We start from the raw sequence: 25,087 nt of genomic DNA, 5'->3' as shown, positions 1-25,087 counted from the left end.
TTGTTTCCAGATTCACCGCCATTGTTTGAAATGTCCGCGCATGGTCCCTCCTTCTTTTTTCTACGTCCCAACAGGCGCACAGGAAATGACCTCAGAACCGCCGTAGGCCTCGTGCTCTTACACGTGCGCACGCTCGTGCTCGTACACGTGCAAACGTGCTTTACTAAAGCCCACCTCTCTCAGACGGGCCGTGGACGGCAAGCGTGCCGCTCCTAGACGTGGTACGGTTGCACTCACACTGGTCAAAGGAACCAGACTTTAGCCGTGACACGTCCTGGGACACGGGACGGAGGCACAGTGGGAGTGCAAGCTTTAGAAACCAAAAAAAACAATCTTAAAGAAGCAGCACTGACCTGGTCCGTGACATCATAAACCACGATGATGCCGTGAGCGCCTCTGTAGTAGCTGGACGTGATGGTGCGGAAGCGTTCCTGGCCGGCCGTGTCCCACTGAGGAAGGAGAGCAGAGGGCGTCAGTGCGGAGCGACACAAACTCTCACCAACACGCACGTTGAGTTTGTTTAGTTTCACCGCGTCCTCCTCACAATCTGCAGCTTTATGGTCTTCCCGTCCAGCTCGATGGTCCTGATCTTGAAGTCCACGCCGATGGTACTGATGTAGCTCTCTGTGTACGTGTCATCCTGGGATTAAACACACACACACACACACACACACACACACACAGGTGAGTGTTTGCGTGGCACTGACAGGTGAGAGGAACACGTTGCGTAACGCTGACACTCACTGCAAACCGGAGGAGGAGACAAGACTTTCCCACGCCAGAATCACCGATCAGGAGCAGTTTGAATAAATAGTCACTGAGGAGAGAGCAGGAAAAACACCGTTAACGCGATATTATAATCCATAAAGCGCTTTATTAGTCAGTTATTCTTTTATTCTGTTATCCCTAAAACCGTTTCATTTACATGTTTGGTTCATTTTTCAGGGTTTTCTGCAAAGTTTCCAAAGTCAAACTAAGGCGAAAATCTCCATAAATCACATTAGAGCAGGTTTTAATAAATAAATAAATCATATTTATAATTTAACCACACGGTGAAACATGTTTTTGTTTGCTCCGGTGTGAATTTAATACTTATTTTATTGAAAACTTCAGTGTAAAATGAGCATGACGCGCACAGATCAGAGCGTAAAACGACGTTAATGTTGAATTTACTTTAATAACTTTTTAATACAAATAATAATTGAACATTAGCTCCACTGTTACTGGCTGCAACATTTAAGTGATGACACAATAATGTAATAATAATAATATATAAAATATTGTTGCTACTTTAAGTTTATATTGATGCTAAAAATTTTCTATATACTTGAGTACGATTAGACATTATTATTATTATAATAATAATTATAATAAATGAATTATAATGAGCTCCACCTTTACCAGCTGTAACATTTGTGTCATCAATAATAATAATAATAATAATAAATGAATCAGAATATTCCATTCAGCATAAAGAAAACTTTTGGTACTTTAATTATATTTTGATGCTCATACTTTTACTTGACTACAATTTCAATGCAAATACCTTTATTATTATTATTGTTATTATAAATTAATCAAAAATGATCTCCACCTTTACCAGCTGCAACATTAAAGTGATGAATACATTCATGCAGCAATAATAATAATAATGTGACTTCTACTTGAGAGTAGAAGTCAAAGTACTAATACTATTATTATATTGTTATTATTATTGATTGATAAAAATTAGCTCCACCTTTACGAGCTGCAACATTAAAGTGATGATACAATCATGCATCAATAACAATAATAATAATAATAATGTATTCATCATAAAGTAAACTTTAGGTACTTTAAATATATAATATGTATTATTATTATATTGTTATTAAAAGCTAATTATAACAATACTAATTATAATAACTTTATTATTATATTGTTATTATAAGTTAATTAAAAATGAGCTTCACCTTTACGAGCTGTAACATTAAAGTGATGAACACAATCATGCATCAATAATAACAATAATAATAATAATACAAAACAATAATAAACATTACTGTATGAACACTTTTAGTACTTAAAGTTAAATTTCAATGTCGTTTTTCTACTTTAACATATAAAATATCTGCGTGATTGTTCCAGTGAACACGCGACTGACCCGTGAGACATTAAGCCCCATAATAATAATAATAATAATAATAATAATGTAAATATTGTTATATAATGTTAAGTGAAGCAACCCAGACATTACCTAACTCACTAACTCCACATCATCACTAACTTCCTGTTTACATGAATCCGCTTAAATCACAGATATGAACGGATCAGTTCAGTTATAAACATTAAATCATAACTTTATTAACAGGACTGTGAATCATGTAAATGTCACTCAAATGTGTTTTAACCACAATAACAACTAAAAAACAGCAGAGTCCGGGGAGTAGCTCCTCCGTTAGCCTGCTTAGCTGCTAATGCTACATCCATAAAAAGCCCCCGTAAGTGAGCTAACAAACACTGACGACGCAACCCGCATGATTAGTCGGTTTAATCGGTGTTTTATTGACCGGAAAATGTCAACAACGGCGAGTCTGGGGGTGAATATCAACGCTGTCATTGGAGAGTGCGCACACACGACACCGCGGCTAAGTAGCTTCAGCTCCGGAGACAAAGCAGCAGTAGAGCTAACGCTAGCTTAGCCGTTAGCTCAGCCGTTAGCTCCCCCGGGCTAAGCTAACGTTAGCTCCCGGGGCTAAAGCTGACAGCTCAGCCCGGACCTGTCACACTCGACGGTTAAAAACCCAACACTTACTATTCGGGATTCATCGTCGACTAGCGGGTAATGAGCTGCGGTTTGTGGGGAAGCGGCTGGGTGTCGTGGCGGGCGGAGGTCGGAGCTGTTCGCGGGCTGAAGGGAAGCCGTTAGTTTTTTTCGTTTTTCGGTAAAGAACTGGCTAAACTGGTTGTCGCAGCCAGAACAGCATAATCGAATCAAATATGGCTGTCAGCAGATACCTACCCGGAAATACCGGAGCAGAGGATCATGGGTAGTGTAGTCCTGCGGGAATGGGCGTTTTACACACAGCGCATCAGGTAGAGACCGCAACTGTAACGTGGTTTTGTTTCACATTCATTTAAAGTGTATTAATTATAAAAATATTAATAATACAAAAAATCATTAAAATAATAAAAAAATATATTTTTTAAAAATGTAAATAAAAAATTAAGTTTATTAATAAATTAAATATTAAAAATACAATGCAGAAAAAAATTAAAATGTTTAATAAAGAAAATGTAGACAAACAGCAACTGTACCATTGTTTTTGTTACAATTTTCATTTAAAGTGTATTAATTATAATAATATTAATTATACAAAAAATAATTACATTTCTAAAAATATATATTTTTTAAGTGTGAATAAAAATTTTAGTTTTTTTAATAAAGTTTATTAAAAAATTAAATAATAAAAATACAATACAGAAAACAATTAAATGTTTAATAAAGAAAATGTAGACAAACAGCGACTGTACCATTGTTTTTGTTACAATTTTCATTTAAAATGTATTAATTATAAAATATTAATAATACAAAAAAATAATTAAATGACTAAAAAACAAAGAGATTGTATTATTATAATTATTATTATTATTATTTTCAATAAAATGTATTTAAAAAAATAATAAAAAACAATTAAAAAAACTAATAAAAATAAAACATTAATAACTATTAATAAACTATTAATAAAGAAAATGTAGACAAACAGTAATTGTACCATGTTTTTGTTTCAATTTTCATATAAAGTTTATTATTATATATTATTATCATTATAAGAATGATTATAATACAAAATGATTAAAATAATTTAAAAATATATATTTTTTAAAAATGAAAATAAAAAACAAAAAAATTCAAATAAAGTTTATTAAAAATGAAATAAAGAGACAATACAGAAAAAAATGACAACAAAAAAGGCTTTTTTTAGACTTTTAATAAAGAAAATATAGACAAACAGCAACCGTACCATATTTTTGTTACAATTTTCATATAAAGTTTATTAATTGTAATTATAATAATACACCAAAAAATAATAAAAATGTAATGGTCGATTTAAACAAACAATCTCATTTCACGTATCCGGGACGATCTGATTCTTCTACTTCTGCAGTAAATGTACGTAGTTGTGTTTCCACCTCTCACAATCACATTAAAGTAACTAAGTAAATGTACTCGAGTATTGTTTCTAAAGAGATATTTGACCCCTTTTAACCCAGGTCTGTGTTTCCCTGTGGAACAGAGCAAAGGAAAAGCAGAAATCTGATGAATGAATGATTAAATAGGTTAAGTATCGAAGGGTAAGAACTGTTTTTACTGTAACTGTGATATATAAACATTAAATATTCCACTTTTTACTCCACTGTATTAATTACAAACCTCGATTTAGATTCAGATTCATAATTCAAGATGTGTCATTTGCTTTTGTTTTTTCTACAACAATAGAAAAAGTGTAATTAATGTGAGAAATACAGATTACAAAGTTGTATCATATCCATGCATCTGTGACAAAAACTGCATTTTAATTTAATTTGTATAAAGATAAAGACGGATTTGAAACCTCAAAACTTTTATTGGATCCTTAAACAAAATTCTCCACAATGTAAAACAATGGAAGACACTTTTTTTTTTTTTGTATTTTCAGAAACATTAAAACCAGATTATAATCAATAATTTCAGTATAAATAGCTTTAAACATTTCAACTCACACAAGGAGAAACATCTGTGTTGCAGCAGCGAGTTACAACATATTTATAATATATACTGTATATATTATATATAAGTGATTGTTAGTTTTATTTTTTACAAGTATTTATATAGTGGTTATATTGGTTAGTCTTAATTTTCCAACTATTATTTTAAAGTGTAGAATGAGTCCTGACCCCAAGTGAAGGACTTCAAGTGCCTCAGGATCTTGTTCACGAGTGAGGGGACGATGGAGCGTGAGTTTGGCCGGAGAATCGGAGCAGCGGGGGCGGAGCTGCAGTCGCTCTACCGCACCGTTGTGACGAAAAGAGAGCTGAGGAAGACAAAGCTCTGGATCTACCGCTCAGTCCTGGTTCCTACCCTCACCTGTGGTCCTGAAAGCTGGGTCAGGACCCAAAGAACCAGGTCCAGGTCAGGACCCAAAGAACCAGGTCCAGGTCCAAGCGTCTGCAATATGTTTCCTCAGGAGGGGGGCTGGAGTCTCCCTTAGAGAGAGGGGGAGAAGTTCAGCATCCGTGAGGAACTCGGAGTAGAGCCGCTGCTCCTTTGCGTTGAAAGGAGCCAGTTGAGGTGGTTCAGGATCATCTGGTAAGGATGAACCCTGGGCGCCTCCCTAGGGAGGTGTTCCAGGCACGTCCAGCTGGGAGGAGGCCTCGGGGAAGACCCAGGACCAGGTGGAGAGATTAGATCTCCACACTGGCCTGGGAACGCCTCAGGATCCCCCAGTTAGAGCTGGTTAATGTGGCCCGGGAAAGGGAAGTTTGGGGTCCCTGCTGGAGCTGCTGCGCCCGTGACCCGACCTCGGATAAGAGGCTGAAGAGGAGATGGGATGAGATGAGTTTCTTTAGTGTAGATTGACAAAACAATACTTTTATAACATATTTACAAAGTGATTGTTTTGTCAATTCACACTAAAGATAAACTACACTTTAAAATAATAGTCTACTCTGGGTGATTGACAGAAGCGATGATCAGAGGTGCAGAGTTTTTACCACCGTCATTAGGACAAGGACTGAAGTATGGGAAGAGTTTCTCAGTGAAGGAGCAGTCAGTGAAGGAGTAGATCAGAGCTGCAGCAGCTACGTCATAAAAGGAGACCAGACCCTCCTCATAATCCACAAACACCCCCACCTTCTGGGGCTGAGACTTCAGAGACAGACGGACTGGAGGCTCAGCAGCAGCTGTGTACTCAATTTCATTTCTTAACAACATAGTCCAGAAACCGTCCTCGGGGCTCAGTGGGATATTCTGGTTCCTGTTGATCGACTCTCTGGCCACTCCTAGAGTCCATTTAGTCTTTCCTTCAACATGAACATCAAAGTAAAATCTGCCTCTAGAGAAACTCTGCTTTCCTAAAACACACACACAATTGGAAAATCTCTCAGGGTTGTCTGGGAGATTCTTCTTCACATCACCATGATTCACTTGTTTCCCATCATCAGACAGGATGAGTTCAGGATTTGCAGTATCAGGATCAAGAGTCACATCCACCTCATACAGCTGGATCCTCTTCAGCTCAGCTTCATGCAGCTTCTTCATCTCTTCATTGAATGTCTCCTCCAGCTGAACCAAAGCTCTCACCACAGTCCCCTGATATGAAGATGGACGGACTCTGACCTTTGACCAGTTCTTGGTGGTTGGAACAGCTTTCAGGGACTGGACACTCTGGAGAAGATGGAGGTGGTCTTCAGAGCGTGAGAGCTGCTCCACCTCAGTGCTTCTCTTCTTCAGCTCAGAGATTTCCTGTTCAAGCTCTTTGATGAAACCTTCAGCCTGTTCTTCTTTGGTTTTCTGCTTCTCTTCAATTGTGTCAATGAGCTCGTTCAGGCCTCTCTCAACAAACTTTATCAGAGAAGTGAAGGCCTCAACACCTTCTGCTATCTCTCTGTCTGCATTTTGCTTGCTGAAGTTGACTCTTCGTTTGATGCTCCGGATCTTCAGATGTCTCTTCTGGATCATCTGCTGGATTTCAGCCTCTGTGTTCTCCAGCTCCACCTTCTTTCCTTCACATTCCTCTTTCAGAGGAACAACATTGTGGTTCTTGTGGTCTAAAACAGTGCAGAGCATGCAGACACATGTCTGGTCGGTCTTACAGAACAGCTCCAGAGGTTTATCGTGCTTCGTACACATCCTGTCTTCCAGGTTCTCCACAGGGTCGGTCAGCTGATGTCTTTTCAGGCCTTGTGTTGTCAGATGAGGCTCCAGGTGAGTCTCACAGTAGGAGACGAGACACACCAGGCAGGACTTCAGGGCCTTCAGTTTGGTTCCAGTGCAGACGTCACAGAAAACATCTCCTGGTTTGGACACTTGTTGCTCTGAGCTGCTGCTGCTGCTTGCGTTCTGTTGAGCTGACTGTCTGAACTGAGCAGCCATCTCAGAGATGAAGGTGTTGGTGAGCAGTTCGGGTCGTGTTGTAAAAGCCTCGTTACACATCGGACACCTGTACTGGTCATTAGTATCCCAGTATTCAGTGATGCACTTTTTGCAGAAGTTGTGTCCACATGATGTGGTGACAGGATCGGTGAACACATCCAGGCAGATGGAGCAGAGGAACTGATCTTCAGACAGCAGACAATTGGCTGCAGCCATATTTGCACCCTGAGAACACGAATGAAAGTTTGAGGATTATAATATTTATTTATATACAATTAGAACATGAGGGAGCTACGGTATCTAGACCCTGACCTTTTACTAGAAGATGAAGATCCACCTGCTTAGAGCATCTTACTGAGACCGAAACTAAAAGAGGTGGAACTAAGATCCGGTTTTTCATTTACCAGAAGGGCTCAAATGTTTAGAGGGTAGTCCCAAATCAAGACAGGTCTTAAGTTTGTGTTTCAAGTCCTTGACCAGTTGTAGTGTTTTAACTGCAGATAATGCCTGTTGTTGTAACTAAATGGCCAAATACGATTGCCAAATCCACAGCAGCCGGCGTTATCGGAGCCCTAAAACAGGATCTTTTGAAACCAGGTCCCAGAGTGGGAAGATTTGAAAACGCCCCCCATGGCGTTGTGGTCTGGACGGTGAAGGCTCAGACTTTGTTAAAGGACGGCGTCATGGCCCCACCTCCGACCTCTGACCCCGCGGCATCACATTACAACAACAGTGCTGCTACGTGAGAGCACAGAGACGGACCCCGAGACTGTTGACTGAACTGGACTCTGACACCAAAACTGGCACAAAGGTCAGAAGTTGTAGAATGGCAAAGTTCTGCAGTGACTGGGTCTCGTGTGTGGCCAGCCGGCTCCATAGCGCCCCCAAACGCACGCCATGGTTGGGAAAAAAGTTTATTTTAATGTTCACAAAATTTGGTGAGATCATTGCTCTCACCTGGAAGAACATATTGACATTTTTTAAAAATGTTTTTGCCTAACAGATAGTCGGCCATCTTGGATTTTGTGCATTCATCTTCATTTTACGAACACATGTTTGAGGCCTTTAAGACTGTGGACGCATGTTCAAATTAGTTATCTTTTTGATTTGATGTTATAGTTTGAACATATTTTTCCTTACTTGCGTTGCAGTAAGAGTCTGACTGCTTCACCGAGCTCAAATCTTGGTTCACCTCCAACTTCCTCAAACTCAACAGTGAAAAAACAGAATTCCTTTTAATTGGCACCAAATCAACCCTCTCAAAAACTGACAGTTTCTCCCTCACCATTGACCATTCCTCTGTCTCCCCCTGCCCTCAGGTTAAGAGTCTGGGTGTCATTCTCGACAGCACGTTATCATTCCAATCCCATATCAACAACATCACCCGGTCTGCCTACTTCCACCTACGCAATATTAATCGCCTCCGCCCCTCCCTTTCTCCTCACTCCACTGCAATTCTTGTACACAGCCTTGTCACCTCCCGTATCGACTACTGTAACTCCCTTCTCTTCGGTCTACCTTACAAACACCTCCATAAACTCCAACTGGTTCAGAACTCTTCAGCTCGGATCATCACCAGAACCCCCTCCATCCACCACATCACCCCTGTTCTGCAGCAACTCCACTGGCTCCCGGTCAAACTCCGCATCCAATTCAAAATACTCCTGTTTACCTTCAAGGCCATCCACAACCTCTCCCTTCCTTATCTGTCTGAACTCCTCAACATCGCCACCCCTTCCCGTTCCCTCAGATCTGCCTCTTCTGTCCACCTCTCTGTCCCCCCCGCCCGCCTTGTCACCATGGGGAGCAGGGCTTTCAGCCGTTCTGCCCCCCCGACTCTGGAACGCACTTCCACCGGATCTCAGGAACTTGGACTCTTTCACACACTTCAAATCAAAACTAAAAACTCACCTATTCCGGACTGCCTACCCCACCTAACCATCCATATTGTCTTTTCTTATCTGTTTTGTATTTCCTTCTTAGTGTTTTTATCTATTTTATTTATTTTTATCTAATTTGCAATTGTACGGTGTCCTCGAGTGCCCAGAGAGGCGCCCTCAAATTAAATGTATTATTATTATTATTATTGCGTCTCTGAGGTCCAAACACGCTAACATGACACACAGGTGTTTATTCATCTCTTAACTGTGGAACACGACCCATCACCAACCGGTGAGTCGGTTTCCCAACGCCCCAAATATAGAAATGAGTGTTTCACAATAAACAAACAAATATCCATATTGACACCAGCGGTGTTTGAGTTAGAACTGTATTGGTTCATGTGTGTCAGCCTGAATACAGTTGAAGTCAGGTGAATTTTAAATGTTACGCATTCACAACAGCAGGTGGCATCTGTACAAAACGTTTAGGGCGGAGTGAGTTCGACTCGTCTGAGCAGGAACTAAATCACACGTAGAGAAACACAAACACTGGTGCACCTGAACGACCTCTGCTGTTACTTGGTATTTTCTGATTAACTGAATTCTACCGTTCATAATAAGTTCCTGTCCTAGCACAGCTGACTTTAGTCCGAATGCTCGTCGTCGACAAAGAGGAAGTTTCTCTCAGCTGAGAAGAAAAACACATTCCAACATTAAAAAGTGAAGAAGGTAGAAAAATTGAGACACTGTCAATTAATTTATTTAAACCCATCTCATCTTATCTCATCTCCAGCCTCTGATCCGAGGTCGGGTCTCGGGGGCAGCAGCTTTAGCAGGGGATCCCAAACTTCCCTTTCCCGGGCCACATTAACCAGCTCTAACTGGGGGATCCTGAGGCGTTCCCAGGCCAGTGTGGAGATCTAATCTCTCCCCCTGGTCCTGGGTCTTCCCCGAGGCCTCCTCCCAGCTGGACGTGCCTGGAACACCTCCCTAGGGAGGCGCCTAACTGAATTCTACCGTTCATAATAAGTTCCTGTCCTAGCAAAGCTGACTTTAGTCTGAATGCTCGTCGTCTAAAATGAGGAAGTTTCTCTCAGCTGAGAAGAAAAACACATTAAAAAGTGAAGAAAGTCAAAAAATTGAGACACTGTCAATTAATTCCTTTGAACTAATTATCTAATATTTTCCCATACTTTTACTAAATGGAAGGTCACATTAAAAGTGTATGGCAAATTCAAAGGAGTAGTAGACATTTTTCAACCCTTTATAAAGTAGCAGTGAACATTTCAAGTGTCCTGAGAGAACTTTTGTTATGATTTGATATGAATAGAATTGAAATTCTCGTGGTTACTCACCAGCGTTTGTCAGAGACGCTGTTGCAGAGACGCTGTTACAGAGACGCTGTTGCAGAGACGCTGTTGTAGAGAGGTCTGATGTATTCTTAAAGTGTTCTTCAGAGAACACTTCTGTTCTCCGTCTGTCGCTCTGACTTTCTGTTTCATTTTGAGGAATGGAGTTGACCCTTGTTTCTCTTTGCAGTGACACCTTCAGTCCCTCCCTCCCTGCTGCAGCTTATTCCTGCCACACCTGTAACTGACCTGGCACACACCTGTAAAGGACCTGGCACACACCTGTAAACGACCTGGCACACACCTGTAAGCGACCTGGCACACACCTGTAAACGACCTGGCACACACCTGTAAGCGACCTGGCACACCTGTAAGCGACCTGGCACACCTGTAAGCGACCTGGCACACACCTGTAAGCGACCTGGCACACCTGTAAGCGACCTGGCACACACCTGTAAGCGACCTGGCACACACCTGTAAGCGACCTGGCACACACCTGTAAGCGACCTGGCACACACCTGTAAACGACCTGGCACACCTGTAAACGACCTGGCACACACCTGTAAACGACCTGGCACACACCTGTAAACGACCTGGCACACACCTGTAAGCGACCTGGCACACACCTGTAAGCGACCTGGCACACACCTGTAAAGGACCTGGCACACCTGTAAGCGACCTGGCACATACCTGTAAACGACCTGGCACACACCTGTAAGGGACCTGGCACACACCTGTAAGCGACCTGGCACACACCTGTAAACAGCCTGGCACACACCTGTAAAGGACCTGGCACACACCTGTAAAGGACCTGGCACACACCTGTAAAGGACCTGGCACACACCTGTAAACGACCTGGCACACCTGTAAACGACCTGGCACACACCTGTAAAGGACCTGGCACACACCTGTAAAGGACCTGGCACACACCTGTAAAGGACCTGGCACACACCTGTAAAGGACCTGGCACACACCTGTAAAGGACCTGGCACACCTGTAAACGACCTGGCACACACCTGTAAACGACCTGGCACACACCTGTAAAGGACCTGGCACACACCTGTAAACGACCTGGCACACACCTGTAAGGGACCTGGCACACACCTGTAAGCGACCTGGCACACACCTGTAAGCGACCTGGCACACACCTGTAAACGACCTGGCACACACCTGTAAAGGACCTGGCACACACCTGTAAAGGACCTGGCACACACCTGTAAGCGACCTGGCACACACCTGTAAGCGACCTGGCACACCTGTAAGCGACCTGGCACATACCTGTAAACGACCTGGCACACACCTGTAAAGGACCTGGCACACCTGTAAGCGACCTGGCACACACCTGTAAGGGACCTGGCACACACCTGTAAACGACCTGGCACATACCTGTAAACGACCTGGCACACACCTGTAAACGACCTGGCACACCTGTAAACGACCTGGCACACACCTGTAAACGACCTGGCACACACCTGTAAAGGACCTGGCACACACCTGTAAACGACCTGGCACACACCTGTAAACGACCTGGCACACACCTGTAAAGGACCTGGCACACACCTGGAACAGCAGCAGGTGGGATTTGATTGGTGCAGCTCTTTGGTTTCACTCAGTCTGACTCAACTTTCAAGTTGATGCTGGATATTTACCTTTATTTATCTTTCTAATACGTTTTATTCTGACCCCAGGTCGACGGCAGACGTTAGTAATCAATCACCTCCATGTTTTATTTTAAGGTTTGAAATTTTAGTGAAACGATTCAATTAATTTAGCAATTTATTTGTTGTTTTTTTTTAATTCAGTTCAATTCAGTTTTATTTACAGTGTCAAATCATAACCAAAGTTATCTCAGGACACTTTACAGAGTAGGTAAAGACCACACTCTGTGACTTATTCATGATTTACAGAGACCCAACAATTCCCCCGTAGAGTACGGTGGAGACGAAAACCTTCACTATAACAGACAGGAACGTCAGACAGACCCAGCTCTGTGGAGGACGCACATCTGTCTGCACCGGAGAGAGGAAGAGAAGGAGAGAGAGAGAGAGAAAAGACGGACAGATGGACAGAGAGAGACAGAGACAGAGACAGACACACTTCCAGAGATGCAAGCAAGCATGTATTAGGGACTACAGATGCAAATGAGCAGCTTTGCTCTAATCCGCATGTTTACAGAGATGTGTAAATATCTATGTTCATTAATGTGCATTGTCCCTGTCCAAAAATAAAGCATTTCTATCATTATTATTATTATTATTATTATTATTATTATCATTATTATTATTATTATTATTATTATTATTATTATTATTATTTTACACAATGTGGAAAGTGTATTTCTAAATGTAAAAACAATATTATTTAATATATATATTATATATGATAATTTTGAACAACTATAATAATAATGAAAACAACAATAATAATACAAATAAATAAATGAATAAATACATTTAAAAAAAAACAGAAACATTAATGAATATAAAAACAAAAACGTTTTTTCAGAGCTCAGACTTTTTTTGTTGGTGGCTGCTGCTTCTTTAGCTTTGGTTAAATAATAATAATAATAATAATAATAATAATAATTATAATAATATTAATAATAATTAATAAATAACAATAAAATAATGGTGTTGGTGGCTGCTTATAAAGCCTTTATTAAATAAAGATGAAATAAAATGAACAAAATAATAATGGAGATGACGCTGAAGTGTTAGTATTAAAAATAATAATAATAATAATAAGAAGAAAACATACACAAAATAATGAATAATAAAAATAAAACCTTATTCTCCAAAGCTTGGACATGTTTTATTGTTGCCTGCTTCTGTAGATTTGATTAAATAAAGATGAAATAAAAATAACAAAAAATTAAGGAGATGACGAACATGTTTTAATGTTTTCTGCTTCTAAAGCTTTGATTAAATAAAGATTAAATCAAATAAAAACAACAAAAAAATAATGGAGATGACGCTTTTATTCTGAAGGGGTCGCACCAGACGCGGTCGATGTGCTGCTTCCGGCGGTTGGTGAGCTGACGTCACAGAGCAGCAGCAGCAGCAGGAAGAGGAAGAAGCTGCTGGAAGATTCATTCAGGGAACAAACAAACAAACAAACAAACAAACAAACAAAGATGGACAGCCAGGGCCGGAGAGTGGTGGTCTGTGACAACGGCACCGGGGTGAGTGAAGCGTTAAAGCCGCGTTTTTACTTTGGTGACAAACACAGGAAACAGGAAGTAGCACGGAGCTAACAGGCTAGCAGGCTAACAGTGATGTGTGTGTGTGTGTGTCAGCTGATTCAGCTCTTTCCTCTGCAGCTCACACACACATTTCACGGATGTTTACGCCGCCAACACAACAACAACAACACCTTTAAGTAAACACACGTCACGTAAACAGCTCGCGTGACCCAGCCGGTGCATTTATGAGTCATTTCCGGAGCGGGGAACGTTAGCATCATTAGCTAGCTTCGTTTCCTTAGCTTTGTTTTTTAAATAAATCTTTAAATCTTTATTTCACTTTAAGAACAAACAGACAGTCAGCATAAATACATATATTTATATTTATTCATGCACATAAGATCACACTGCAGATGTGTTAATTATACAAATATAGCTGAATGATATTTATATATATATAAAAAAATAAAAACGAATGTAAACATAAATAAATAATGATAACAGGGGCCACAGAAAACAAAAAACAAATATATATTCATATAAATATTATAAAAATATATAGCTAATATATGTGTGTATTTAAAAAAATAAATAATTAAACATAAATAAACAATAATAATAGTCACAATAGGTGAATATAGGGCCACAGAAATAAAATAAAAACATGTATATTTATATAAATAAGACTAGTATGCAAATAATACATTTTAAAAATAGCTAAACAATATATAATATTTAATATATATATAAAATAATAAATTAAGCACATAAATAATATGGAATGAAAGTCAGATTATATGGAATAAAACTTGAATATATATATTGAATGAGGTTCATTCAATATATATATATAGATATACATAAATATCTATATATATGTATATGTATTTATCACAGAAGTACGACAGGAAGTGAATGAGACACGAGGTCACAGAGACAGGATCAGGCCAGAGTCTCCAAAATGTTTCTGATTTGTGATTTGAGGTCAAAAGTTAATTTTTCCAGAGGTAAAAATGTGATCACTGTGTGATTTTGAATATTCTCCGTGTTTTTTCCTCTTTCAGTTTGTCAAGTGCGGCTACGCAGGCTCCAACTTCCCCGAGCACATTTTCCCGGCGCTGGTCGGCCGACCCATCATCCGCTCCACGGCCAAAGTTGGCAACATTGAAATCAAGGTAACGTAGAAATCTTTGTAACTACTTTCATTTCTTCTTTGCACCCGTCAGGACGGCTGATGGACGAGGGGATTCGAGAGATCGGCAGTTCGATCCCCACCTCCCCCGGTCCACATGTCGAAGTGTCCTTGGGCAAGACACTGAACCCTGAATTGTGCATGGGTTTGTGAATGTCTGTGAATGTGTGTGAATGGTTACATTAGATGGTCTGTAGATGTCCACTGCATCAGTGTGAATGTGACAAACACTGTGAAAGCGCCGTGAGTCGTCAGAAGACTAGAAAGGCGCTTTATAAGTACAAGTCCATTTACCATCCAAGTCCAGTTAACAAGTGTTCCTCTCGTGTCTGCTGCTGACCTTTGACCTCTAACAGTCTGCTGTCTCTTAACCCTAAGTGCTGACCTTTGACCTCTAACAGTCTGCTCTCTCCTAACCCTAACTGTTGACCTTTGACCTCTAACAGTCTGCTCTCTTCTAACCCTAACTCCTGACCTTTGACCTCTAACAGTCTACTCTCTCCTAATCCTAACTGCTGACCTTTGACCTCTAACAGTCTGCTCTCTCCTTATCCTAACTGCTGACCTTTGACCTCTAACAGTCTGCTCTCTTCTAACCCTAACTGTTGACCTTTGACCTCTAACAGTCTGCTCTCTTCTAACCCTAACTCCTGACCTTTGACCTCTAACAGTCTACTCTCTCCTAATCCTAACTGCTGACCTTTGACCTCTAACAGTCTGCTGTCTCCTAACCCTAACTGTTGACCTTTGACCTCTAACAGTCTGCTCTCTCCTAACCCTAACTGTTGACCTTTGACTTCTAACAGTCTGCTGTCTCCTAACCCTAACTGTTGACCTTTGACCTCTAACAGTCTACTCTCTCCTAATCCTAACTCCTGACCTTTGACCTCTAACAGTGTGCTCTCTCCTTACCCTAACTGTTGACCTCTAACCCTAACCCAGGACCTGATGGTGGGCGACGAGGCCAGCCAGCTGCGCTCCATGTTGGAGGTGAACTACCCGATGGAGAACGGCATCGTCCGGAACTGGGACGACATGAAGCACCTGTGGGACTACACCTTCGGCCCCGAGAAGCTCGACATCGACTCGCGCGACTGCAAGATCCTGCTGACGGAGCCGCCCATGAACCCCACCAAGAACCGGGAGAAGATTATAGAGGTGATCACGCACATTTCCCCGCGTTTTCCTCCTTTCTTTCTTAAATGCAGACGTTCTAGCTCCTGTAAAGGCCCAAACCAAGCCCCGCCCACAGCGACTTCCTGTTAGGTCCAATCAGGAAGCTCCGTCAGCGTCAGTTCTCTGAGTGTCCACTAGGGGCAGGTTTCATCACAGAGCAGTTTCTCATTGAGCCCCATGTTAAACAGGCCGTTTACACAGCATCATTAAACCTGTTTAAGGACAAAAGAACATTCTAGTCTGTGTGTTTAGATCAGATCTCCATGACAACACTGAGGGGGAGAGGCTAGTTTTTATTTGATTGGAGGTTAAAGTGTATGAATAATTAGGGGCGTGGCCTCTTGAGTGACAGCTAGTCTCTGGCCCTCACTTCTCCTCGGAGGTAAACGTCAGCCAGATGGACGTACGCCCCTCCCCCCAAAGTCACATACATGCCCTTTTTTGGTCAGAGGAAATTAGGTAGTACAAACCCCTACGGAAACACGCAAGAAAGGGAAACTGTAGTTAATTCCAACCTGGATCTTACTCCCAAAAGTCCGCTAGGGCCAGAAACGAGCAGCCCGACCATTAAATCAGATGATAGATCTAATAGGCTTCAAACAAGCCTCTCGGTTAGCCACTTAGCCAAATTAGCATTTTATTTGAATGGGGGAAGTCTGACAAGATGGAGACTCCCATAGTTGAGGACGATTGGATTGAGTTGAGAGAACAGACCCTGACGGAGACGCTACGTCTGTTTTTACTCCCTGAATTGCCCCCCGGGGACAAAAAAAGTTTTTTGAATTGAATTGAATTGAATTTATACAGTCTGTGGTCCAGACACACCACCCGACTCAACAGAATCAGTTGCGATGACGGCCGACTGTTGCGTCGCCTTTGTCTCGGCCAAAAGTGTCACTTGAACGCACCGCAAAGACGACAGCTGACGGCCAATTGGCACGTCCGTTGCTCCTGCGTGAGAGGGAATATCTCCACACCAGCAGGAGGCGGTCGTCTGTGTTCATCGTTCAAAAAGAGAAACCAGACGCCTGTTAGCATGTTAGCACATTAGCATGTTTACATCACAAACTGATGTTAAAGGAACAAATGACACAAACAGTGAGGAAGCCAGTCTGCTAAAGAGCTCAGTGGATTCAAACATAAAGATGTTAATAATGACGCAGGCCTAACAGCTGCAGGTAGCTGACACACTCTGTGTTTCTCCCATCAGGTGATGTTTGAAACGTACCAGTTCACAGGAGTTTATATCGCCATCCAGGCCGTCCTCACGCTCTACGCTCAAGGTTAGTGTGACGATCACCGCTCGACTAGAAAAGCCAGAGTTCTCTGAACAGAAACGCCACCGTCTGTTGTTGCAGGGCTGCTGACCGGAGTGGTGGTGGACTCCGGAGACGGCGTCACGCACATCTGTCCGGTGTACGAAGGCTTCTCGCTGCCCCACCTGACCCGGCGCCTCGACATCGCAGGCAGGGACATCACACGCTACCTCATCAAGGTGACGACCGTCTTCATAGTTACCTCAGTGTCACATTTGACTCTGACGTGTGGTGGATGTGTGCGGAACTATTTGTCTCATTGTCGGAGAACTTGTCGTGTAACTCAGATGCTTATTCTTTGTCAAACGTTAAATTCCCGTATCTGTGTGCGTCCACCAGCTGCTGCTGCTGCGAGGTTACGCCTTCAACCATTCCGCGGACTTCGAGACGGTGCGGATGATGAAGGAGCAGCTGTGCTACGTCGGGTACAACATCGAGCAGGAACAGAAGCTGGCGCTGGAGACCACGGTGCTGGTCGAGTCGTACACGGTTAGTCACGGCGTGTTCGTAAACTATCCGAGGTCGACACACGCAGAGTGTTTAAAGAGTAATAAGGCACAAAGTCTAGGGACTCTTCTCATGCTGCTGCAGAGGTTTGCTGTTATTTTGAGCAGCATTAGTGGTTAAAAAAGACCTTTGAATGCCTTCACCGTGCTGCCCCGAGCTAATCACTGTTAGCCACGACACTACAGGATTTCTCCCTTAATAGTTTATACACTAAAAAAACGTCTCTGTGGCTTAATTGATGAGTGTAAGTGCCGAAAAAGACCCTGATTTTGAGCTGGAATCACACTTTTAACAGTGTGAAGAGACGTCGTTCCATGTCTGAGTGTCTGTGTCCTCAGCTCCCCGACGGCAGGGTGATCAAAGTGGGCGGCGAGAGGTTCGAAGCCCCCGAGGCTCTGTTTCAACCGCACCTCATCAACGTGGAGGGGGTGGGCGTGGCCGAGCTGCTCTTCAACACCATCCAGGCCGCAGACATCGACACCAGGTGAGCTGGCGACACAAAGCGCTCTCCGTCCGCACAACCGAACCAAATGAACCAGATACAGGCTCGGGTTCAGACGACTGTATTGGTCCCAAAGAGAGTAATTCATCTGCAGCTCACCTCATCCACAGTCACGAACATCAGCAACGTGTCACATGTCAACAACAAACACAAGAGGAGAGTAAGATGGACACAAAGAAATGGATAATAAATAGACATTTGTTAGCATGTAAAAGGAACAGGCCTAGTGGAAACCTGAGCGCAACACAAAGATCACCTCATCTCATCTTCAGCCTCTGATCCTGGATCAGGTCCCAGGGGCAGCAGCTCCAGCAGGGGACCCCAAACTTCCCTTTCCCGGGCCACATGTTCACACATAACCACTCTGTCAGGATAAGGACTTAAACCCCAGTCTCTGGCGTAAATGCTGTTCCTCTGATCAGGTCTGAGTTCTACAAACACATCGTCCTGTCCGGAGGCTCCACCATGTACCCCGGCCTGCCGTCGCGCCTGGAGCGGGAGCTGAAGCAGCTGTACCTGGAGCGAGTGCTGAAGGGGGACGTGGACAAGCTCTCGGTGAGTACTTCAGAATAAAAGCAGCTGTTCCTTTGATTTAACTTCAGAATAAAAGCAGCTGTTCCTTTGATTTGACTTCAGAATAAAAGCAGCTGTTCCTTTGATTCCTTCAGAATAAAAGCAGCTGTTCCTTTGATTCCTTCAGAATAAAAGCAGCTGTTCCTTTGATTCCTTCAGAATAAAAGCAGCTGTTCCTTTGATTGACATTTTTCTGGAGCTGAGGTCCCATGAGACAGGAAGTTTATTACCAGCTCTTTATAATAATATAACAGTTTAATCGTTTGTTGCAGCGCTGATGAGATGTTGCTCATGTGCAGTTGAGTTTAGTTCATCAGGATCCCAATTAGCTATTCTTCCTGGATACATGCATACAATTATAATAATGCATCATTCTAACAAAAACAATTAAATGAATTAAAATTAAATTAAAACATACACAAAAAAAACATCACTGTAAATCAAAACACTGCACAGAGAGAACAGTTCTCTCTTCTCCGTGTAAGTGATATAAATCCTTCAGTATTATAGACTTCTCTTCATTGATCCTTTAGGAGGAAATTAAGTTTCCAGCAGCTTTAAAAAACACGAGGGAGGTTTAAAAAATACAGTAAAGGAAAAACAATAAACTCTCAGCTAAAAAACCTTGTAACTGTCCGACATTTTGCATCTTTTCATCGACCAAATCTGCAGTAAACACTCCACCTCCGCATCACACCAACGTGAACCTTTCACCGCCATTGTTTGAAATGTCCGCGCATGGCCCCTCCTTCTTTTTTCTACGTCCCAACAGGCGCACAGGAAATGACCTCAGAACCGCCGTAGGCCTCGTGCTCGTACACGTGCGCACGCTCGTGCTCGTACACGTGCAAACGTGCTTTACTAAAGCCCACCTCTCCCAAACGGGCCGTGGACGGCAAGCGTGCCGCTCCTAGACGTGGTACGGTTGCATCACACTGGTCAAAGGAACCAGACTTTAGCCGTGAAACGTGCTGGGGTACGGAACGGAGGAACAGTGGGAGTGCGCCCTTAGATTCTGTTCCCCCTTCTCTCAGAAAGAAACGTGCTTGAATATTTAGTGGTAACATGTTTGTTGCTCTGTAATTATCCGGTGGATCAGTGACAGAAGTGCATCTATAAACTTCTGTCACTGCTTCACTCTTCTGCAGTTCTTTGTCTTTGCCACCAGGGGGAGCCGAAGCCCCAGTGTAGTTCAAGCGACGTCAAGGTGAAAATCCAACGCGCTCCTGCAGAGGAGGCGCGCTCCGCTGGGGGAAATCCTCCAACCTGTAATTAAAAGACAACCTCGAGTCTATTTCAGGGCGCTCACAGGGCGGCGGGGGCTTCAACACGTTATTATCTCCTCCTGTCCTTTTCTCTCTCTTCACACTCTGTGCACTTTTGTCTCCACCGCAGAAATTCAAGATCAGGATCGAGGACCCCCCCCGGCGTAAACACATGGTGTTCCTGGGCGGCGCCGTGCTCGCCGACATCATGAAGGACAAGGACAACTTCTGGATGACGCGGGAGGAGTACCAGGAGAAAGGGACGCGGGTGCTGGAGAAGCTCGGGGTCACCGTCAGATAAAACACCAACAAACAAACATTTCCCTCCCCTCCATCTGCCCCCCACCCCCCACCCCCACCCTCAGCTGGTACCCACGCATCTCTGACCTCGATGCCTCTGGATGGTCACACCGTGTCCTCGAGTCACGCTCACCGTTTGGAAAGCTAAGAGGGAAGGATAAAGGAAGGATTTGGGGTAAGAGGTGTCATGGCGAGGGGCACGGGGGTCACCTGAGTTCTTGAATAATTCCCAAAAAGTCCAGAGAACTATAAGGAATAATCCATTTAAAGGAACAGTGCAACATTTTAGGACATATTTGCTTTCTTGGCAACACAAATATTCACTCTGACCATGTGCTCATCGGTTACTCAGTCTGGGGCTTTTATTGTGAAAGGTACGAACAGCAGGAGTGGATCTGCAGGGTTGTTAAGGGCGCTTTGAATAAACGTTGTCGTGCATTTCTTAAATTCGTCTCCAACTGTAGTTAAAAGCACAGTAACGTGATTTAAAGTGATGAGGAAGTGCAGCAGACGGTGTTCTGGATGTTCTGTGTGTGTGTGTGTGTGTGTGTGTGTGTGTGTGATCTAACGCAGCTGTAAAGTGCTGGAAAAAGCCTGAAAATGCACCTTTAAAAGTGCTTGAATCTGACTTTAAAGTGCATCTTTCCAGCCTGGAATCGAACCGCTGTGCTGTGTGTTGTTTTATAACCATCGCGCCTCGATTCCACCTCACTGTAAAAGAAAAAAGTGACGCCATGTAGTCTTCACGATCTGTGTGAAAGCACCAAAAAGACGTTTAAAGGCCGTTAAAGCGTCAAAAACAAGAACGCCCGCTCTCCTATCCGTCTCTCTTAATGCGATGCCTGTTAGCATAGCTTAGCATAGCTTAGCATAAAGACAGGGAGCAAGTGCAAACAGTTCAAAGGTTGCATTGGGTTTGTTGTGTGCTCGACTGTTTCATTAAACCAACTTTAACCCTCCGGTCGCCATAAAGAAGACGAGAGACGGTCATAAAAACGTTAATAAGTCGCCTTTCTGTGATCACAGCGTGCTCACGGCTGAAGGCAAACACGGTTGAAGTAGTTCAGTCAGGACATCATGACGGTGTAGGTGTAGTTGCTGCAGCCGTTTTTAGGTTGATACCTCTTGTTAAACACATTTGGGGGTAAATGTAATTAATAAAAATGGTCCAAAATCCAACATGAAGACACTCAGACCTCGAGAAAAGAGACCCAGAGAAAAGTTTGGGTGCATTCAACCTTTAAATAAAGAGAATGCAACACGCTAATGAGCTTTAGAGCCCGGCTAGCTGTGTTTCCTGACGTTATGCTAAGCTAACCGGCTAATATCTGTAGCTTACTGCACGTAAATAAGAGCTGAACCAATCGTAGAGCAGATAATAATCTGTTAATCTCATCAACTCTTGCCGAGAAAGCAAATTTTCCAAATGGTGAAACTCTTCCTTTAAATATGAAATAAAGTATAAACTCCAGCTGTTCACTTTAATAAGAGGAGATCTTTTGGGTCGTGAGCCTTTCACACGACCAGAAGGAGCTCCGGGTTTATAAGGTCGATTATGACGACGCTGATGGTTATTATTATTATTATTATAATTATAAGTGTTATTATTATTAATAGTGATGCATTTCCAAAATAAGACCCTTGCCATGCACAACATGTCAGGCTAACCCGGCTTTAGAAATCTAACTACAGAGTTTAGACCTCTGAACAAATATATCTTTATGTCTTTTTAACTCGCTGGTCATCAAATAACATTTCCCACTTCCTGTTCACTGTTGGGGACGAGTCTCCGTGCTGTCGGTGCGCCCTGATCTCCTCGTTGGACCGATCCCGTCGGTTCCTGTCCGTGTTATTGTTCAGCGATAAAAGCGCGTTGATGAGAAACGAGCATGCGAGCAGACATCACCGTCTCCTCGCCACAAAGGAAGTTAACCCTTCCTATGACTCGTGACTCTTTACTTTACTTGAGTCGCTCGAGCTCGACCGCGTTTGCCGCGAGGACACGAAATTTGCTACAGAAATAAATCAGCAACTGTTTAGATTTTGGATTAATTGTCGTATTTTAAGCACAGATGTCTCAACATTCCCTTGAACCAGCTGCGTGGCGGCAAAACGAACGTCTACACAGACCAAAGCGTTGTTTAATTAAGCGGGAGAAAGATCCAGAAGCTCGATCGATGAAGAAGAAATACTCTCGGTGGCAGCTCCACAAATGTATCTGTGTGTACGTGAGCATCAATGTTTTATGTGAGAAATCGTACGATACCTTAAACACTTTAACAGTGTTTTGATCCGCTCAGTGGGAGAAACGGGACCGTGAAAGGTTATTTGACAGTACCGGGTGGTGCTTTGTCTTTTCTCTTGCGTCAGTGCGTTGATGGCGTTTCTTTAAACACGTTTCTCTTCACGTTGATGCTTTTGGTTTCAGAGGAGACCAGGGTTCCTCTGACGGACGCTTACATGTCTGACGGTGGCCCTGTGTGATTCCCCATGTTTACTGTGGTCACGGTGAAGCTTTCATGCCCTCAGTAGCTGACCGGGGTTCAGTCATCGCTGTTCTTAAAGTGTTCAGGATAAACTGATTGGCTGCTCCTGGGTCAGATGTTGGGGACCAAACGAAACATTTCCTGTTTTAAGAAGAAAATACTTCCATGTGTCGGTCCAGAAGGACAGGAGGTGCGGATGGTCGAGTTAGCATGTTGCACAGCTAACGTTAGCTTCCATATAGATGTGTTTTCTACACTGAGGTCACTGATTCCGTATATGGTAAAGGGGCGTCACAGCGGAGCAGACCAGCCGACCAATCACAGCACACTGGGCTATTTTTGTGCATCTAGAACTCAGAAATCTGCGTCGGTCGGATATTTAAAGAACTTTTCTTTTGACCTCTGACTCTAAATCGTGCGTTGAGAGAAAAATGCTGCGTTCAAGAATCATAGAAAGTCCGAAGTTTCGGACCTCCAATCAGGCAAAGTGCACACATTCAGAAGAGTTTCGAGTCGTTCAAACTTTGACGTGATCGAAGGAAAAGTCAAGACCCAAACTAAACGCTAACGCACCTGCTCCCGCCGGCAATGAATCATTTAGCATCAGTTTGTCACAACCGCGCAGCGCTCACGCCTCTCTCACGCCTCTCTCACGCCTCTCTCACGCCACTCACATGTTTATCTGAAATGAGCACAAAGTCTGAACGTGGAGGTTTCAGATTGGATCCATTTCACAATAAATTATCAAACGATGGCAGCGCAGCACTTCCTCTAAAGCTGAGGTCAGCGATCGCGTTTATGATAAAGCGGCGTAACATTTCCCCTCACGCAGCATAAACAGTTGACCAATCAGAGCGGAGCAGACCAGCCGACCAATCAGAGCACACTGGGCTGTTTTTGTTGCATCTTTAAACGTCACAGTTTCACATTTCTCCGCAGAGTTGTCGACCAGGAAGTGATTGTTGTTGAACCCCTTTCTCCGTTCAACCAATGAGGTCACTCTGAGATGTTTGTGCATCTGAAACTCGCGAACTTGCGTTCCTCTGCTCATGATGTTACGGTTTTCTCTCCCCTCACGACCTCACCCCCCCCCCCCTCCTTCGGGGTCACGACTGTAACGGAGATGAGTTTGCGGGGTTGTGGGTTTGCGGGGAGACGGCGGTTTGCGTGGGTCACTGAAACGTTATTTGTAATATTAATAAGAATCTGGCGTCAGGAGAAGGAGACCACGTAAAAGCTGGTATTTGTGGTTTTCTGTCTCGGTTCTTTCGTGTATATTTGAGGCTCTTACATATAAATATAAATGTATAATTTTCCTTTTGACGAACACGGTCATCGAGTGCCGAGTTCACTGATTCTCACCCGGTGTTATTTGTGGGCGTCCTTTTTATGTTTTGTTTACCGCTGATTTAAATAAAGCAAAGTGATTTATAGACGCACGGTGTTGCTGTCCTCATGTCTGTTGTCTTAAATAGCGATGACGCCGTCCTCTGCACGAGGAGCAGTTCATCTATTTTGGTTTGAAGGAGCCGACGGACGATGGAGGACGGGCAGACTGTGTGTCTCATTTATGGGTTTGAACCTGCGGCTTTTAGACGGCAAACTTCAGGCGATGTTGGACGGTTTCCCCCTGCGCTAACTGAAGAACTCCCGACTTACTCTGGTCTCCATGGTAACGGGATTCAAACACCAGACCGACTCACCTTGGTGCCGCCGCATCACGCCTCCATGTGTTCGGGAGGAGCCTTCACTTTGTGAGTACAGTAAACTTTTTATCTAATAGACATCACCAGGTGCAGAATGAGCAGAACGGCTCCATCTAGTGTCTCAAGATCGTCGTCGCAACAACAAAAAAGAAGTCCAGCAGTGGGGTTGCCAGGTTGGTCAGACCCGGCCCAGTAGCTCCAGGAGAGCGGAGTCTGTTTGAGCCTGTTTGAACCCGTCCCCTCCAGAAAACCACAGCATCAAAACAAGGATTAGAGGAGTTTGACTGACAGTTAGCGTTAGCCGTTAGCTGTTAGCGTTAGCCGTTCAAGCTAAGTGCAGATGAAAGTGATGTTAGCATCAAGGAGCAGCGTAGCCATGTGGGCGTGCGTTTGAATGGCGTTCCTCTCCTTTCTCTCAGTCCATGGAGTGAATGCTCGGCCTATAGTGACTCTGGTTGTTGCCCGTCTCCGCTCACTCAGCTGCTGGGACAAAGAACGCCCCCTTCACTGAGGCTCCCAAGCAGCTGCAGGATTGGCTAA

At 43.3% G+C, this 25,087-nt stretch overlaps 4 protein-coding genes across 4 annotated transcripts in view; 1 reads left to right on the top strand and 3 right to left on the bottom strand.

Annotated features, from left to right (window-relative positions):
• LOC310960773 (ras-related protein ORAB-1) overlaps positions 1–2,958 on the bottom strand; it is a 5,062-nt gene extending 2,104 nt beyond the window's left edge. The window contains exons 1-4 of the mRNA XM_083932577.1: positions 2,795–2,958; positions 745–817; positions 545–640; positions 354–449 (exon numbers count right to left, since the gene is read on the bottom strand). Coding sequence (XP_083788703.1) covers positions 354–449; positions 545–640; positions 745–817; positions 2,795–2,808 — 279 coding nt within the window. The 5' untranslated portion in view covers positions 2,809–2,958. The remainder of the gene's footprint in view (positions 1–353; positions 450–544; positions 641–744; positions 818–2,794) is intronic.
• The window catches only part of ppp3r1b (protein phosphatase 3 (formerly 2B), regulatory s1ubunit B, alpha isoform, b), a 125,389-nt gene that overhangs the window by 12,363 nt on the left and 87,939 nt on the right, over positions 1–25,087 (bottom strand). The window lies entirely within an intron of this gene.
• LOC310960937 (E3 ubiquitin-protein ligase TRIM21-like) lies at positions 5,684–7,330 on the bottom strand (the record flags this gene model as incomplete). Its single annotated transcript, XM_083932818.1, has 1 exon — positions 5,684–7,330. The coding sequence occupies one exon, from the start codon at positions 7,328–7,330 to the stop codon at positions 5,684–5,686; it is 1,647 nt and encodes a 548-aa protein (XP_083788944.1).
• LOC310961029 (actin-related protein 2-B) lies at positions 13,391–24,274 on the top strand. The gene is made up of 9 exons (XM_083932942.1): positions 13,391–13,524; positions 14,589–14,699; positions 15,659–15,874; positions 17,103–17,175; positions 17,251–17,387; positions 17,548–17,697; positions 18,054–18,199; positions 18,640–18,772; positions 20,186–24,274. Exons 1-9 carry the CDS (start codon positions 13,477–13,479, stop codon positions 20,354–20,356), a joined length of 1,185 nt encoding a protein of 394 aa, XP_083789068.1. The 5' UTR covers positions 13,391–13,476; the 3' UTR covers positions 20,357–24,274.

This window comes from Echiichthys vipera (genome assembly GCF_963691815.1).
Source record: "Echiichthys vipera genome assembly, chromosome: 2".
NCBI classification, from domain to species: domain Eukaryota; kingdom Metazoa; phylum Chordata; class Actinopteri; order Perciformes; family Trachinidae; genus Echiichthys; species Echiichthys vipera.
Note: the sequence above shows the minus strand (reverse complement) of the source record. Positions and strands in the feature narration are given on the sequence as shown.

Excerpts from the sequence above, each read along its gene's own strand:
- LOC310961029 (XM_083932942.1), top strand. The coding sequence starts at position 13,477 with ATGGACAGCCAGGGCCGGAGAGTGGTGGTCTGTGACAACGGCACCGGG. Across the intron at positions 15,875-17,102 it reads ACCGGGAGAAGATTATAGAG|GTGATGTTTGAAACGTACCA; the intron begins GTGATCACGCAC and ends TTCTCCCATCAG. Across the intron at positions 17,176-17,250 it reads CCTCACGCTCTACGCTCAAG|GGCTGCTGACCGGAGTGGTG; the intron begins GTTAGTGTGACG and ends CTGTTGTTGCAG.